Below are 18251 nucleotides of genomic sequence, written 5' to 3'. Positions count from 1 at the left end.
GAGCGGATACACTCTCTGAAGGCCTCCAATTAAGGGTCATTGCTTCATGGAATTAAAACAAGGCACGAGGATTGGAGGGTTAAAGGCCAAAGATTGCCAACAAAGTGCCTCAAACCCAAGGGAGTGACTGGAAATTTCCAGCCCCCTGTCCCCCGCTCCCCCCACACCCCAGGCCCTCACCCCCGCCCCCATTGTCTGTGTCCAGGAGTCATGCACACGTGCATACAAGGTCCTCGGTAGGCGACTTCCCACCCACCCACCCTCGCCCGCCTTCCCTCCGAGATTCCGCACCCTGCTCCATGTCCCTGGATCCCCTCCCTTCATCAGTTTACTTGGTTCATTCCATCCCAGGCGTGAGTGAGACCATGGGATACGTGTCTTTCTCCGACCGGCTTATACCGCTCAGCGTCACGCTCTCCACGCCTCTCCGTGCTGTCTCGAAGGGCAAGGGATCCTCCTTTTTCAGGGCTGCGTAGTATTCCACGGTGTACACACACCACAGCTGTCTTACCCACTCGGCTACAGGTGGGCACTGGGGCTGTTCCCAGATCGTAGCCCTTGTAGGTTGTGCTGCGTGTAGAACTTCTCCGTAATCTCGGCGAAAGGGCTGCTTGCTCGCGGCAAACTCCAGACAGATAAACCGTCCCCTAGGAAGGAGGAATGAACCGGGCTCCAGGCCCGATCTGCTCCGTCAGCTGCTGCCCAAGGCAGTGGTTTTTTTTCCAGGCCTCCAACGAGTTGGGGCATGAGGGATTGCACTCGCCAGTCAAAAATCCGACCAAGTGCATTGCTCTGCCCGCGATGCCACTGTCGCCCTCGAATAAATGCTCCCCGGCTCGCTCACAGCCTGTGGTTAATGACCAGGCACCCATAAAAGTCATATCTCACCCCATTTCCAGCTGTAGAACTGATTCTTTACAGGGAAGAGAAAAAATTTTGCAGGTCCTCACGCGGACCACGTTCAGAGCTGCTGGCATCATTTCCTTTTGCTTTTATTTTATTTATTTTTTAAATATATTTTTATGGATTTCAGGGAGGAAGGGAGAGGGGGAGAGAAAGAGAAACATCCAGGATGAGAGAGAATCATGGATCGGCTGCCTTCCGCACGCCCCTTACTGGGGACCGAGCCCGCAGCCCGGGCATGTGCCCTCGACCGGGAATCGAACCCGGGACCCTTCAGTCCGCAGGCCGACGCTCTGTCCACTGAGCCACACCAACCAGGGCTCCCTTCGCTTTTATTGATAAAACTTGTGTGAAATAGACTCATGGCCCGGTGCACGGATTCGTGCACATTGAAAGGAAATCAATTAGAAGAAATGTTTGAATATCGCTATCCGCCCTTTCTCTATAACAGAACTGTCAACCAAGTTCACCATCGGCAATGACAGATCGAAACACACGCGTGCGGCTGGCGCCAGAGAGAGCTTTATATGTAACGTGCATGCGCGAGTCAACGTTTATTTTTATTTTTTTATTCTTCCAATCTTTAATTTCTTTATCAATTAAGATATTACATGTGTCCTCATCCCCCCCATTAACCCCCAGCCCGCCCCCCCCCCCCGCCTCAACGTTTATTTTTAAAATGCCAGTGCACGTCATATGTACTGGCCGGCTGGATGGGTGGTCAGGTTGTCGGTCGGACGGACGGTCGGACAGTCGGTCGGACGGTTGGTCACTTCGCCTTTTATATATATATACGGAGATTGTAACACTGACCACTGATTCTGTAATTGTTGTAATTCAGCTAGTGATGATTAACAGGAAAGGAGCAAAGGAGGGGTGGGGGGCGGACATTGCAGACTTGCTATGCGGGCAGCTTCACCAGGAAGCAGCAATATTGCACTGCCCAGGGGACACCCCCCACCCCAGTCCATTCCCTGCAAAACAGTGGAGGGAGGGGTCCAACGAAGGGGAGACAGACGCATGCCCAGTAAAGTTGGGGTGCCACAGGGAAGGTCCCTGGCTGTCAGTCACGCCGGGGGACAGGAATCATTGGCCAGAACGGGCGTGGCCACGGCAGGCGTGCAGACATCTGGGGAGACGTCGCCGACGACAACCAGCCAGGGACACCCCTAGCAGAGAGGACGGCTGAATTCCACGCTGTCGCCGAATGCTTCAAACACGGGCGGGCGACGCTCACCGCCTTTGGCCTTTGCGGCGTCCACGTTGGCGTGGCTGCCTGGCCGGCAGCGGAACGGTCGGCCGGGGACGTGGAGACAGGGCAGCGTGCCATGTGCCGGGGCCAGCGCGAGGCCGTCGAGCCATCTGTCATTTCCCAGGGACGCACCTCTGCACCTTCAGAAGCGAAGTCTTCCATTTCTAGGGAACGCGTGTAGGGAAGCAGAGAAAACATGTGATTTTACAGCCTGGTGTGCGATGAGCTCACGTGGGATCCTGGCTCGCGGCGGAGACACAAGCGGCTGAGGTGCGAAGGTCGGGAGTCCTGGCTCGTCTCCCTAAGTCATCACAGCGGCCGCCGCGACCGTCAGGGGCGTCCTCACGCAGCACCTGAGATCAGGGAAGATCGGCCGACGCGTCCTGGGTCGTTGCCGGAACGTGACTGATGGCCAATGGGATCCCCAACCTCTTGTGTATCGTCTTTTATCTAAAAATATATTTGTATGGTCCTGGCTGGTGTGGCTCAGTGGATGGAGCACCGGCCTGCGGACTGAAGGGTCCCGGGTTCGATTCCAGTTGAGGGCCTGGATGGGTTGCGGTCTTGATCCCCAGTAGGGGGCGTGCAGGAGGCAGCCGGTGCATGATTCTCTCTCATCATGGATGTTTCTATCTCTCTCTCTCCCTCTCCCTTCCTCTCTGAAATCAATAAAGATATATTTGAAAATAAATAAAGTATATTAATTTATTGATTTCAGACAGAAAGCGAGAGGGAGAGAGAGAAGCATCAATGATGAGAATCATGGATCAGCTGCCTCCTGCACGCCCCCTACTGGGGATGGAGTCTACAACCCGGGCCTGTGCCCTTGACCGGGAATCGAACCCGGGACCCTTCAATCCTCAGGCCGACGCTTAACCACTGAGCCACACCGGCCAGGGCCAGACTTTGGGAATCATTCACGTTGCCTGGCTCTGATGGAAACGAAATGCAACAGGGATGTAACTATTCCTGTGACACAAGTTGCCCATTCGAACGTTGTTACGGAAAATAGTAGCAGGACACAATTTTTACCTCCGGAACGCACTCAGCCGGCGGTTCTCAACCTTCCTAACGCCTCGACCCTTGAATACAGCTCCTCATGCTGTGGGGACCCCCAACCGTAAAATTATTTTCGTGGCTGCCTCATGACTGTCATGTGGCTGCTGTTACGAATAGTCATGGAAACATCTGATCTGCAGGATGGATTTTCATGGTGACACATGGAGCATCATGAAAGCACCGTGATCAATCACAAAAACAATATGTGATTATAGATGTGTTTTCCGATGGTCTGAGGCGACCCCTGTAAAAGGGCCGTTCGACCCCCAAAGGGGTCGCTGCCCACAGGTTGAGAACCGCTGCACTAAGCATTAATGGGGTGGGGGTGGGAGGGCAAACGTTGAAATGATTTAAGGTCGAAAAGACAGCTGGACTTGGTTCAGAGTCGTAAGAGCGGGATGCAATGAGCATCGTTGTTCCTACTGTATAATCTCTGTCCTTTAAATATATTGTAAAAACGTGTTGACATACAGCCCTGGCCGGTGTGGCTCAGTGGACAGAGCGTCGGCCTGAGGATTGAAAGGTCCCGGGTTCGATTCCCGGTCAAGGGCACATACCCGGTTGTGGGCTCCATCCCCAGTCAGGGGCATGCAGGAGGCGGCCGACCCATGATTTTCTCTCATCATGGATGATTCTCTCTCTCTCTCTCCCTCTCCCTTTCTCTCTCAAATAAATAAAAATCTATATATATTTTTTAAATCTACGCCTTTACTTTTTTTTTTTTAAATCGAGTGGTTAATGCTTAAATCTGAGCCCACAGCGGCCGGCTGCCGTCCTGTTTCCCGTTTCCATTTCCGCTTCTGAAACAGGGCGGACCCCTCTGCCCATGACGGCGACACAGACGCGCCCCCTAACGCCCTCACCATCGGCCGCCCGGGGGATGAATGAGTGTCAGCAAAGCTCACCCCACCTGGGTCCCAGCCCCTCCCATCAGCACGGCCCCGGAGACACCCCGCCTCACCTCCACGCTGCAGACACCTCATCTGCTCTCTAGACGGTGCCAGGAGGGCAGGGCCCCTGATTCCGCCGCTAATGGGGGGCTGGCCCGAGCCCTCGTTCCCTCGGCAACCTCTGACCCCCGAGCATCTCCCGTGTCTGATCGAAACGCCACGCACGCCCGTCCCTGCCTGCCAGAAGCTCCTGCCGAGGGTCCCTGTGGGTTTAACCGGCAGATCAGGGCTTGGCGTTCACGGACTGTTTGCAACCCCGACTTTTAACAGCACAGGAAGCAAGCAGCTCTTACATCAGCGGTTCTCAACCTTCCTAAGGCCGCGACCCTTGAGTTCAGCTCCTCATGTTCTGGGGACCCCCGAGCATAAAATTATTTCTGTTGCTGCTTCATAACTGTCATGTGGCTGCTGTTATGAATCGTCATGGAAACATCTGATAGGCAGGATGGATTTTCATGGTTACACATTGGACATCATGAAAGCACAGTGATTAATCTCAAAAACAATACGTAATTATATATGTGTTTTCCGACGGTCTTAGGCGACCCCTGTGAAAGGGTCGCTTGACCCCCAAAGGGGTCGCGACCCACAGGTTGAGAACCGCTGTCCTGCATTAACCAGGACCGTTATACACGACGGCCCTGGTACCTTTTTTTATTTTATTTTTTAAGTATATTTTTATTGATGTCAGAGAGGAAGGGAGAGGGAGAGAGAGAATCATCAATAATGAGAGAGAATCACGGATCGGCCGCCTCCTGCACGCCGCCCACTGGGGGTGTAGCCCGCAACCCGGGCATGTGCCCTGACCGGGAATCGATCTGTGACCTGGTTCATAGGTCGATGCAAAACCACTGAGCCACACTGGCCGAGCAGAACAATGATTTTATAACTAATTTTAAACTCTCCTAATGTCTCGGCTCCAATTTCCTGGGGAGCAAAGCAGTGGTTTCACCTGAGTCCAGGTCCAATTAAAATGTTTACAGAACCATGAACATAAAGACATATAGCTATGCTTTAAGCTAAAGGCATCCTATGGAATAAAAGCCTAATATGCTAAGTGTCTGGTCGTCCTGTTGTCCATTGAACCAATCAAAGCGTCATATGCTAATGATATGCTAAGGCTGCTCAACCGCTCGCTATGACGTGCACTGACCACCAGGGGGGCAGACAGTCGACCGTTCGACCAGTCGCTATGACGTGCACTGGCCACCAGGGGGCAGACGCACTGACCGGTAGGTGAGCTTGCTGCTGGGGACCGGCCAATCGGGACTGAGTGAGACGGGCCGGACAGGCCCTGGAGCCCTCCCACGGTCCCTCCCCAGCCCCAATCGTGCACCAGTGGGGTCCCTCGGCCTGGCCTGCACCCTCTTGCACTCCGGGCTGAGGGACCAAACTCCCCCCCGCCACCCCAAGTGCATGAATTTTGTGCACCGGGCCTCTAGTGTTACATAAAAACATAAAACATTGGTCCCAGCCAGGTTGCTCAGTGGATAGAGCATCGGCCTGCGGACTAAAGGGTCCCGGATTCGATTCCCGGTCATGGTCACATACCCGGGTTGCGGGTTTGATCCCCAGTAAGGGGCGTGCAGGAGACAGCCAATCAGTGATTGTCTCTCATCGTTGATGTTTCTCTCTCTCCCTCTCCCTTTCTCTCTGAGGGGAAAAAAAGAGTAATACATTTAAACACAAACTCTATTTCACCACTGTGTTGGCACCCATGTGTGCATCACCTTCACCCCCAAATGTTCATGTCTTTTACCGCTGATTTTAAAACACATGAAGGCACTCTATGTGGCCACTGGTAGATGAATGGATAGAGGAGATGGGGAACATATACACGATGGAGTACTAGTCAGCCATGAAAAAGAATGGAATCATGCCATTTGCAACAACATGGATGGAGCTAGAGGGTATTAGGCTAACTACTGGAGGCCAGGTGCACGGAATTCATGCACGGGGGGGCGGGGGGGGGGCGGGTCCATCAGCCTGGACTGCACCCTCTCCAATCCAGGACCCCTCAGGGGATGTCTGACGAGATCAGGCCTAAACCAGCAGTCGGACATCCCCCTCACAATCCGGGACCGCTGGCTCCTAACTGCTCACTTGCCGGCCTGATCGCCCCTAACCACTCTGCCTGCCGGCCTGATCACCCCTAACTGCCCTCCCCTGCCGGCCTGATCGCCCCTCACTGCTCTATCTGCCTGCCTGATCGCCCCTAACCCCTCTACCTGCCTGCCTAATTGCCCCTAACCACTCTGCCTGCCAGCCTGATCGCCCCTAACTGCCCTCCCCTGGAGGCCTGATCGCCCCTAATCGCTCTCCCCTGCCGGCCTGATCACCCCTAACTGCCCTCCCCTGCCGGCCTGATCACCCCTAACCGCTCTCCCCTGCCAGCCTGATCACCCCTAACTGCTCTCCCCTGCCTGCCTAATAGCCCCTAACCACTCTGCCTGCCAGCCTGATCGCCCCTAACTGCCCTCCCCTGCCAGCCTGATCGCCCCTAACTGCTCTCCCCTGCTGGCCTAATCACCCCTAATCCCTCTACCTGCCTGCCTGATCGCCCCTAAGCGCCTCTGCCTTGGCCCCGCCACCGTGGCTTTGTCCGGAAGGACGTCCGGAAGTACGTCCAGTCTATCCAGTCTCATTAGCATATTGCCCTTTCATTAGTATAGATAATAAGGCCTGCAGATGAAGATAAGTGTCATATCTTTCTCTTACACATGGAACCTAGAAGCAACAGATATGGTGGTTGGAACGTCAGCCCACGCACCAAGGGACTGCAGGTTCGATTTCCCGATAGAGACGCATACGTGGGTTGTGGGTTCGCATCCCCCGCCCTGGCTGCGATGCATGCGGGAGGCTGCCAAGTGGGAGGGGTGATGGGGAAACAAGCAGAGAGACACGCTGGGGAGCCCGGGAAAAGGCCGCACCCAGTGTGCGACGGATAACGTGGCCTCGCCCGACCCTCTGCGCCCCATGGGGGTCCGGGGCTAGTGACGTCTTCCCCATCTCCGCACGCCTGACCCGGTCCCCTAAGCCCTAGGCCAGGGGCGGGCAACCCCTGGCACGCGTGCCAAACACGGCGCGCCCGTAACTTTCTCTGGCACGCGAAACCCTCTCTTATAATCTTCCATTTACAATTGTGAATCTTTGAGCTCAGGGATGAATTCTGTCCAGTCTCGTCACAGGAGGAGCCTGACGGATGAAAGCAGCAGCGCCTGCCTATCCCTGAAGGTCACGGAACATAAACCTGATGTCAAATCTCCGTCATCAGCGACGCAGCAGCCAAAGTCCCACTGATCCTATCACACGGAGCCATGACGTTTTCTGTCCGACTATCAGTGTACATGTAGACGCCAAAAAATAAACGGCCGAAACCGGTGTGGCTCAGCGGGTAGAGCGTCGGCCTGTGGACTGAAGGGTCCCGGGTTCGATTCCGGTCAAGGGCATGTACCCGGGTTGCGGGCACATCCCCAGTAGGGGGCGTGCAGGAGGCGGCTGATCGATGTTTCTCTCTCATTGATGTTTGTAACCGTCCATCTCTCTCCCTTCCGCTCTGTAAAGAATCAATAAAATATATTAAAAAAATAAAATAAAAAAATAAAAAATAAAAATGTATCTTTCATCATCATAGACTGTGCTTTTGTCGTTCGAATGAATTTTATTATTTCTTCAAGGTTCTTCACAGACGGACACCTTAAGAGATAGCAAATAGGCGTGACACGTTCTCAAAAAATTAGGGTTGGCACAAAGAAGAGTTTGGAGTCAGAGATCTTGCCGGTTTTGGCACGCACCCACACAAAGGTTGCCCACCCCTGCCCTAGGCCTGGCATGTCAAACTCGCGGCCTGCGGGCCACATGCGGCCCACAACGGATATTTCTGCAACCCAGCCAATAGGACGGCTTGTAAGAAACGTGTTAATAAGCCCTGACCAGTTGGCTCAGTGGATAGAGCGTCGGCCTGCAGACTCAAGGGTCCCAGGTTCGATTCCCATCAAGGGCATGTACCTTGGTTGCGGGCACATGCCCAGTGGGGAGTGTGCAGGAGGCAGCTGATTGATGTTTCTAACTCTCTATCCCTGTCCCTTCCTTTCTGTAAAAAATCAATAAAATATATTAAAAATAAAAAAAAAGAAATGTGTTGATAAAAATTTCGCCACTTAATTTCTACACTATCCTGTTGTACGATATTATTAATCACGAATTACGACGTCCGCTAATGACCGATGACTGTCATCGTGTTGCATTCATGTCCCTTACGAGCAGGCGCGCCATCTCTCCCCACTGATGCCGGCAGCGAACGTTCTAGCAGCCGGGGGCCTTCGTCTGGGACTGACTTGCCTGGTGTGCGCAACAGGAAATACCTCGCTTTCGGAGAACAAGAAAAACGGGTTTATCTGCATGACGTAAATTCATTTATGCCTTTATTCGGTGTCTGGTAAGTGAACGTTCAAGAAAAGAAACATTCATTTTTATTAAAATGTCCTATCATTTCATGTTCACGACGACCCATTTATTTCAGCCCTCTGCATTCAGCACGTCTCTATCGGAACAAACCTACGTTTCTGTGAAAATGGGAGCTTTGGGTTTGTTTGCGGCCACGTCCACGTCAACCGTGTGTATCTGGCCCGTGTGCGCCCGTGCGTGTGACACGCCTGCCCTAGGGACCTCGGAGGCAAACCTTGAGCTGGACCTTGCGTGCGGCGTGCACACCACACGCGTGCTGAACCGAGTCGCGCGGAGAAAGGAGCGCTCGGACCCCAGCGTCCTGCGTGGCCAAGGGGGACTTTATTTCGACTCCCAGCGCGTTACCGCGACAACAGGGCTTGGCGGACCCTCACCGGGATGCCCGCGTGTGACACGGAACCCTCTTCCGACGCCGGCGAGAGGCGGGCCCCGTTTCTGCTCCCCCCTCCTCCCCGGACCCGGCCATCAGGGGGGCCCCGGTCCGCTTCCCGCCGGCTCCTTCATCGCCTCGGCTTTGGTCTTCACGCCGTCGTACTGACCTCGTCGACGAGTGAACGCCTGTGCGTGTGTCACCGTTGAAATGCTGGGAATAAAAGGGGTAACAACAGCCCGGCGGGCGTGGCTCCGGGGCTGAATGTCAACCTCTGATGGAACCAGGAGGTCAGGGTTCGATTCCCGCTCAAGGGCACAGGCCCGGGTTTCGGGCTCGATCCCCAGTAGGGGGCGTGCAGGAGGCAGCCGGTCCGTGATTCTCTCTCATCATGGATGCTTCTCTCTCTCTCTCTCTCCATCTCCCTCCTAGGAAATCAACAAAAACAAACTCACAGACACAGACAACAATACAGTGATTATCAGCGGGACGGGGGTGGGGGGAGGTAGGAGAGGGCAAAGGGGGAGTCATTGGAGACGCAGGGGGACGTGGCTGGGGTGGCGAACACGCGACACACGATACCGGTGGCGGATTATCAATCAATTCTCCCCCCGAAACCTACACAGCTTTATCGCCCAACGTCCCCCCAATACATTCGGTCATTTTTTCTTTAGAAAAGCAAGCAAGCTGAGGTCCCTCTCGAGCCAAATAATTCCATTTTCCTGTGGGATGGTCCCAGCAAAGACCTGCAGATGGCGCAAGGCCGTGACCAACACAGCCGAGTTCTGGGGAACCCGGGTCGTGCTGGTGAGCCACGCGGCTCTGAGGCAACGCTCTCTGAACGCGAACGACGAACAGAACACGTATCCTTCATTTTCTCCCGACGGTGCACAGATCGGACAGCTCCTCCCTCACGTCAATGTCACGTACGTTCGCATCATGTAACTACATGCTTCACGTTACGTGGCCCTCTGGCACACGGTTCCACATCACGTGTCCCAAGGTCCACAGCCGGCGAGGATGGGGAACGTGGACGGACACGATCACCTTGAAGATGGACTCTCAGGCGTCGCCGTGCGATCACATCAGCGGCGATGTCTGTGACGCTGGGATCGCCACCGGGCTCCGGGCCTTACACGCCTCCTCCTTCTCGTGCGCCACGAACCCACGCGTGCTGAAGCCTGCGCTGCGTGTGCTCGATAATACTGATCATCGCTGCCTCCCGCTCGGGGCATGGCCATGGACCGGCGGCCACTCTCGGACGGGCCTTCCTTCGCGGTCGGGTCGCGTAGCCCGAGGCTGGCTGGACGCCTTTCGAATGGCGTTCTCCCGGCCACGGCACCCGATCAGGCTGTGGGAGACGTGACGCTGGGGCCGCGGCTCACACACACCCTCTGCAGGTGGATGGGTCCCCTCTGCACCCTCCCGGCGTCCGTGTGCACACGGCAGGGGGACAAGCTGCTGGTCCCCCCTCGTGCGCGTACGTGAGCGCCCCCTTGGCTCACGGGAGGCGCACGGCTGACACATGTCCTGTTTTGCAGCCGTGACGTCCCGCCCACGGCATCACCCGGGGGCCCTTGATGGTGCGTTTGGGGCGTCAGCTAGAGCGGGCACCCGGTCTGCGTGTCCCAGTGAGGGGTGCGGGCAGGGTGCCTCCGGGGCTCCCCCCGCACGGCTACGGGCTGCGTTCTCAGTCCCGCTCCCCCCGCGGACACTGGCAGGACAGGCCAGGGGACGAGGAGCAGCACATCTGCAGCCACGGCTTCCAGAGGATGCGCCCCACGGACAGCTGGTTGGGGACGGGGGCCACGGTGCGGGCGTGGCGCTCGGCCGCCTCCTGCATGGCCTCCAGGATCTCCCAGAAGCGGGGCTCGGCCCCGGGCGTCACGGGGCGCCTCTCCCTGGGGTCCCGGGACAGGTCGAAGAGCAGCGGCGGGTGGTGGCGGGTGACGAAGTGGCCGTGGCAGAAGCACACGTGGGTGGGGAAGCAGCCGTTGGCGCCCTCGGGCGCGAAGTTGGGCGTGAAGAGGAAGGCCTTCCAGACGGAGGAGCCTGGGGTGGACAAGGGCAGAAGGTGGGGTCACGGGGAAGGGCCAGGGGGGTCTGCCCCAAGCAGGACACGCACGGAACCCCGCGGCCCTGAGCGGAGGCAGGGGGCGCCCGGCATTCGGGCGCGGGCGAAGCGTGTGGCGAAAAGAGGAAGCAGCACGGCTGAGAAAGAGAGAGAACCGGCCCGAGTCACGAGTTCGAGTCCCGGTCAAGGGCACATGTCTGGGCTGTACCCTCGATCCCCAGGGGGGGGCCTGCAGGAGGCGGCCGATCCATGACTCTCTCTCATCATGGATGTTTCTCTCTCTCTCTCCCTCTTCCTCCCCCTTTCTAAAATCAGTAAAAAATATATTTTTTTAAAGAAAGAAAACGGAAACCTGTCTTTTTTTTTCTAAGTTGACAACTTTTATCATTTTCTACTATTTAAAATATTTACTTGTTTATGTACTTACTTTTGCCTAATCCTCCCTTGAGGATATTTTTTCTATTGCTAGAGAGAGTGGGAGGAAGGGAGCCGGAAGGGGGGGAAGAGGGAGAGAGAGAGAGAGAGAGAGATCGATGGGATGCCTCCCACACGAGCCCCGAGCAGGGCCCAGGCCGGGGAGGAACCTGAAATCTGAGCTGTGTGCCCTTGACTGGAATCGAACCCGGGACCCTTCAGTCCACGGGCCGATGCGCTATCCACTGAGCCACACCGGCCAGGGCAGAACGACACTGTCAGTCCAGCCCCATACACGTTCCGGCCGGGGCATGTCCAGCGGGCACGCGGAACGTTCACGGAGGCGGGTGACGAACGGATTAAAGCTCCCGGTTCCGCCCCCTCCTGCCCGCCAGGGTTTTAAACACACAGCCTGGGTTCCGGCTGAAATGAGATGGAACAGCGAGTCTCCCAGCTGGCACGGACCACTGCAGGCACACACACAGACATGCATACGCATGCACACGTGTGCACACATAGTTGAATGCACAGGTGCATACATGTGCGCACACACGTGTACACATACCTCACACATGTGCATGCACATGTGTACGCAGGTGCACACACCTGCACAGGCGTACACACAGCACACGAATACATGTGTACATACTTATGTATATACAAACACGCACAGTTGAATATGCAGGTGCATATGCATGCACATGGCTTGCACATGCACATGCACACACACATGCACACACATGCATATGCATGTGCGCAGTTGAATACACAGGTGTGCACACATGCACATGTGTGTACATAGCTTGTACATGCACATGTGAACATACGCACGAGATGCACACACACACACAGCTGCACGCACGTTTGCATGCACAGAAATGCACACGTGTACACAGATGCACATGTTTACATGCATGTGTGCATATGTACAAGGAGGCCCGTGCACACATGTGCAACCACACACACACGCACATGCAGCCATCGAGAACAATCTCACACACACAGCACCTCACTTAGCATCTTCCCAGCCTTGAGGACGCCCCAACATGTCCGATCCACACATGCAGGAGTGCAGCGAACAGAGGTGATCTTTGGGGTGAAGGAGACACCCTAACACAGTGGTTCTCACCCGTCTGGCCCTTTAAACACAGTTCCTCACGTGGTGACCCCAACCATAAAGTTATTTCCGTGGCTACGTCATCAATGTCATGTTGCTACTGTTATGAATCATCATGGAAATATCTGATATGCAGGGTGGTCGTAGGCGACCCCTGCGAAAGGGCCGTTCGACCACCAGTGGGCTCGCGACCCACAGGTTGAGAACCGCTGCTGGGAGACTGACTCGACGTGCAGAAGGCCCCCCATTTGGTGACCATCGCCGAGCGGGAACGGCCCGGTCTGGGGGTCTCAGCCGCACGAAGGCCCCGCACACCCCCAGCCGGGGGCGCGGACGGAGCCCGGAGCAGGGCGGTCCCACTGCGCTGCCCACGGGAGCTCTGGGTGCCAGCGATCCCCGCACACGGATGTTGTAGACGGAGATGCCTCGACGGTGAAGGGGTTAATTTCCTGTCCCCCCCCACCACGTGCTGACGCTCTGGGGAGCCGACTGCTCCTCCCACAGCCCCTGACAGACACGAGTTCTCACAAGCGCTTCTGGGTCGGAAACCGAAGCAGATAAACACACACACAAAAAATCAATGAAAACCACCACCACCACCACAGAGAAACGAATGTGCATGGGCCGACTGCTGATGTCAGAGCTCAGGTTCTCCTTACTGATTTTTAAAAAAATCGGTTTCAGCCCTGACCGGTGTGGCTCAGTGGGTAGAGCGTGGGCCTGCGGACCGAAGGGTCCCAGGTTCGATTCTGGTCAAGGGCATGGACCTTGGTTGCGGGCACATCCCCAGTGGGAGGCGTGCAGGAGGCAGCTGATCGATGTTTCTCTCTCATTGATGTTTCTAACTCTCTATCCCTCTCCCTTCCTCTGTGTAAAAATCAATAAAATATATTTTTTTAAAAAATTCATTTCAGCCAAGAAGGGAGAGGGAGAGAGAAACATCAATGAGGAGAGAGAATCATGGATCGGCTGCCTCCTGAACGCCCCCTACTGGGGACCGAGCCTGCAACCCAGGCATGTGCCCTGACCGGGAATCGAGCCGTGACCTCCTGGCTCACAATCCGACACACAACCACTGAGCCACGCCAGCCAGGTTCCTTACTGATCACAATAATAAAAGGCTAATATGCAAATGGTCGTCACGCCGTGACACTTAACGACCAATCAGCAGGGACCTGAGGCTGCGTGGAGTCTGGCTGGGCTGGGGGACCTCAGGCTGCGCCCCCCCGCCCATCAGGGCTTAAAGGGAGTGGGGCCGGCTGGGTCTGGGTCTCGTGCGATTTTGAGGCGCATGTGGTGGGCAGGGACTTGACTCTGGGTCCTGCGGCGCGCCCCAGACTCTGACGGGAGGGGGATTTTTATATGCATTTGACTAATTTCCTTTCACCTCTGACACTTCTATTATAGAGAAAGGGCAGACGGCCATGTTGAAATATTTCCTGTAATGAATTCCCTTTTGATGTGCATAAATTCCGTGCAACAGGCCACTCATTTTTACTTAAGATTGTAGCATTTCGCCCCCTGGCAACATCACACACTTACTTCACTCTGATGGTCCGTGTGTCTCCTGCAATGGCGACACGTACAATGATAGATATTTAGCGACCAACCGACTGACCCAAATACAAAATGAAATCTATAGACTCAGCTACAAGCGATTGTCACAGGAGCGTGCGCTGTCTGTCCCCCACAGCCTCTGACCTCACCCACGCTTAAGCCCGGGAACCTCGCCTTTCTGTGGGTCTTATATTTTGGGGGGAAGATCTGGGAAAGGCAGTGCAAGCAACGCGAGTATTTCACAGACAAAGACACGATGGACGCCCACGGTCTGTGTCGCCGGTGGAAGCTGGGGAAGGCGGGACGTAACGTCTGAGTCACTTTACATGCGCTCAGCACGCGTGCCTCACACGGAAGCAGTGGGGTGGCCTCGTGGACACTCCCGGCTGCAGGCATAATCCCCGGGCATGGTGCCCGTCTGCGGCAGAGTTTCAGAGGACTGGGCAGCCCGGCCGGTGTGGCTCCGTGGTTGAGCCTCGACCCATGAACCAGGAGGTCACAGGTTCGATTCCCGGTCAGGGCACATGCCTGAGTTGCGGGCTCCATCCCGTGTGGGGTGTGCAGGAGGCAGCCGATCCGTGATTCTCTCTCATCATGGATGTTTCTCTCTCTCTCTCTCCCTCTCTCTTCCTCTCTGAAATCAATAAATATATTAAAAAAATTTTTAAATGCCCTGGCCGGTTTGGCTCAGTGGATAGAGCATCACCCCTCAGACTAAAGGGTCCCGGGTTCAATTTCCGGTCAAGGGCACGTGCCCGGGGTGCGGGCTCCATCCCCAGCGTGGGGCGTGCAGGAGGCAGCCGGTCAGTGATTCTCTCTCCTCATGGATGTTTCTCTCTCTGTCTCCCTCTCCCTTCCTCTGTGAAGTCAATAACGACATGTGTTTTACAAGGAGGAAGTGGGTAGCATTAGGATTCTCATCGGCTCCTCTCTCTCCCCCTTTCCTGCGACCCTGCAGACACTTAGATGCATCCTGGGCCGCGGTCGGTCCGGGTCAGCCAGGCCACGGCGGTCACAGGAGGACGCGTGGGACGGGCCGCCCTTGAGCTCTCGCTCACACACTGCACACCTCCAGGGCACTCCGTGCTTGGCATGCGAGCCCAGCCTCATCGCTTCAAACGTGGAGAGAGTGCAGGCACCCGGAACAAATCCAGTCCCAGGGCCCGCATTTCCCACTTGCCTGTGACAGCCGTGCGCACGGACGCTGCTATTACCGACTTAGGGCCGTGCTGCCCGGACGTGACTTGGGGGGAGATTGATGGCCAGGCCAGTGGGAGTCTCAGGCCCCCGCGCCCGGGAGGGGCGGGCGCTTGCTGCGTGGGACACACGTGGAATGGAAATCATGGTTTCCGAAGCAACGTCTGGGATAGATACAGGAGTTTGCCTTTATCGTCTTCTAGTTTGGATTATTTTAAATTTAACTTAATTATTTTTTTAAATTGATTTCAGAGAGAAAGGAAGAGAGAGAGAGAGCTAGAAACATCCATGAGGAGAGAGAATCATGGGTCGGCTGCCTCCTGCTCGCCCCCACACTGGGGATCGAGACTGCTACCCGGGCATGTGCCCTTGACCAGGAATCGAACCCGGGACCCTTCAGTCTGCAGGTTGACGCTCTATCCATTGAGCTACACTGGCCAGGGCTCTAGTTTGGGTTTTTAAAAACCTTTGTGAAAAGAGGCAGATTGCCACCAAAAACCTTGTGTGTGTAGATGCATCACCCATGCACACATACAACAGGGGGTTGAGGGCCTGGGGTGGGGGGTGGGGACGGGCTGGAGGGGGTCGATGGGGGGGGAAAAGGGGACACAGGTAATACTTTCAATAATAAAGATTTATAATGAATGAATGAATGAATGAATGAATGAATATTTTTTTAAAGGCAGACTGTGCCCTGACCGGTGTGGCTCAGTGGATAGAGCGTCGGCCTGCGGACTGAGGGGTCTGGGTTCGATTCCCGTTAAGGGCATGTACCTTGGCTGTGGGCACGTCCCCAGTAGGGGGTGTGCTGGAGGCAGCTGATCGATGTTTCTCTCTCATCAATGCTTCTAACTCTCTCTCCCTCTCCCTTCCTCTGTGTAAAAAATCCATAAAATGTATTTATTATTATTATTTTTTTAAATATAAAATGTATTTTGAAAAAATAAAAAGGCAGACTGTTCCTTCTCTGTGCTGGGTCTCTGGGCCCCTGGGGATCGTCTCCGACAAGAGCAGTGGGGCCGCGTCTTACGTCTCACAGGTCCCCAAGGTACGTGTCCTTGCTGCAGACCCCTGCTCTGTGATCTACCAGGAACCCGGGACCCGCACCCGCAAAGGCCTTATTGCAAAGAAAAACAGTGCATCCCAGTCACGTGACACAACAGGGGGCACCTTATATTGCTAATAGATATAGTCCCGTCTCCCAAAATTATCGCGATAACTCGCCTCAGCCCGTATTTTTCTCCTTGACTGGAAGACTGTTAGCTTGAAAAAGAGATCAACCAATGCATTCGTATGCATCTACGCATCAACCGTGGACACAGACAACAGGGGGGTGAAGGCCTGGGGTGGCGGGGAGGGGCTAGGGGTGGGGAGAGGTCCATGGGGGAATATGGGGGACATAGGGAATACTTTCAACAATAAAGATTAAGAAAAACAGACAAAAACATCCTCTCGATCCTGAGAACTAACGTTTTCCTAGCCTGTGTTTACCTTTGATGCCTTTCCTTGACCCTTGGAGTAAATGATTTAATATTGTTTCATACTGAAAAAGAAAATCCTATATAATAAAAGCCTAATATGCTAAGGGTCCGGTTGGCCAACCGGCCGTTCAACCAATCAAAGCATAATATGCTAATGATATGCAAAGGCCGCTCAACCGCTCGCTATGACGTGCACTGACCACCAGGGGGCAGACGCTCCGATTGGTAGGTTAGCTTGCTGCTGGGGTCCGGCTGATCGGGACAGAGGGAGACGGGCTGGACGCGCCCTGGAGCCCTCCCACGGTCCCTCCTCGGCCCCTATCGTGCAACGGTGGGTCCCTCGGCCTGGCCTGCGCCCTCTCGCAATCTGGGACCCCTTGGGGGGTGTCGGAGAGCCAGTTTCAGCCCCATCCCGCAGGCCAGACTGAGGGACCCCCCCACCCCCGTGCATGAATTCGTGCACCAGGCCTCTAGTATGAACCATAAAATGGCAATCCACACATTATCCATCAACAATTGAATCTAAACACCAAAATGAAATAAAAAAAACCCAAGAAACCTTATGAACAAGATAAACAGCTGAATAAAACAGAACCAGAGTCACGGGAGCATGGAACAGGCTGACCCATCCCAGAGGGATGGGGGGGAGCGGGGGGAGGGAAGAGATCCGCCAAGGTCTTAGCTGTGGACGCAGACAGGAGGGGGGTGAAGGCCTGGGACAGGGTGGGAACCGGATGGAGGGGGACGAGGGGGGGAAATGGGGGGACACCTATAATACTCTGCACAATAAAGATTAAGAAAAATCCAAACAACCACAGAAACACAGCTCGCGGATGGCTCTGTGTCCAGCTGGCCCTGAGCAGCCGGGGTCCCCTGGGGCCAGGGGGTGGTAGAAGGGTGTCCCAAAATTCATGCAAGATTTGAATTCGGCGTGAGCATTAACAACAACAACAACCAATAAAAGCCCAATTTGACTCGGTTTATTGAATCAGATTCTCATATCTGTTGGATGTCAATCCCTTCCATTGGATCGGCATCACCAAAGACCAATGACGGCCCAGGAGCAGGGACAGGGAAGACCAATGGAGACCGCGGCTTTGCATCTGTGCCAGCAATGCCGGGGAGGCCATGGACCCGAGGTGCTGTTCCATACATAAACCCTAGACTGTGTCCTTTATGAATCAATAAAAAAATTACAATTTTTAATGATAAACCTGTGTTTTCTATCAAAATTACTTCTTGCGTGAATTTTGGGACACCCTTTAGATGGGAAGAGAGAGAACCAACATCCTATCCTAGCCGGGTGGCTCAGTGGATTGGCAGGTGGCCCTTCGTACAGCAAAAGGTTGGGGGTTCGAGTCTAGGATGGGTACACGCCTGGGGTTGATGCTGGGTCTGGGTGGGTGCAAG

At 55.0% G+C, this 18251-nt stretch overlaps 1 protein-coding gene across 2 annotated transcripts in view; it reads right to left on the bottom strand.

The window, feature by feature from the left end:
• The window catches only part of STS (steroid sulfatase), a 189908-nt gene that overhangs the window by 114049 nt on the left and 57608 nt on the right, over nucleotides 1–18251 (bottom strand). The window contains exon 10 of one of the 2 annotated variants that reach the window (XM_081080907.1): nucleotides 7632–11053. The exons of the other annotated variant lie outside the window; for it this stretch is intronic. Coding sequence (XP_080937033.1) covers nucleotides 10692–11053 — 362 coding nt within the window. The 3' untranslated portion in view covers nucleotides 7632–10691. Of the gene's footprint in view, nucleotides 1–7631; nucleotides 11054–18251 lie in introns of those variants that run through there. 2 annotated transcript variants of the gene reach the window in all.

The sequence above is a fragment of the Myotis nattereri genome, assembly GCF_964212035.1.
Source record: "Myotis nattereri genome assembly, chromosome: X".
Classification (NCBI taxonomy): Eukaryota; Metazoa; Chordata; class Mammalia; order Chiroptera; family Vespertilionidae; genus Myotis; species Myotis nattereri.
This window is presented reverse-complemented; position numbering and strand designations above follow the sequence as displayed.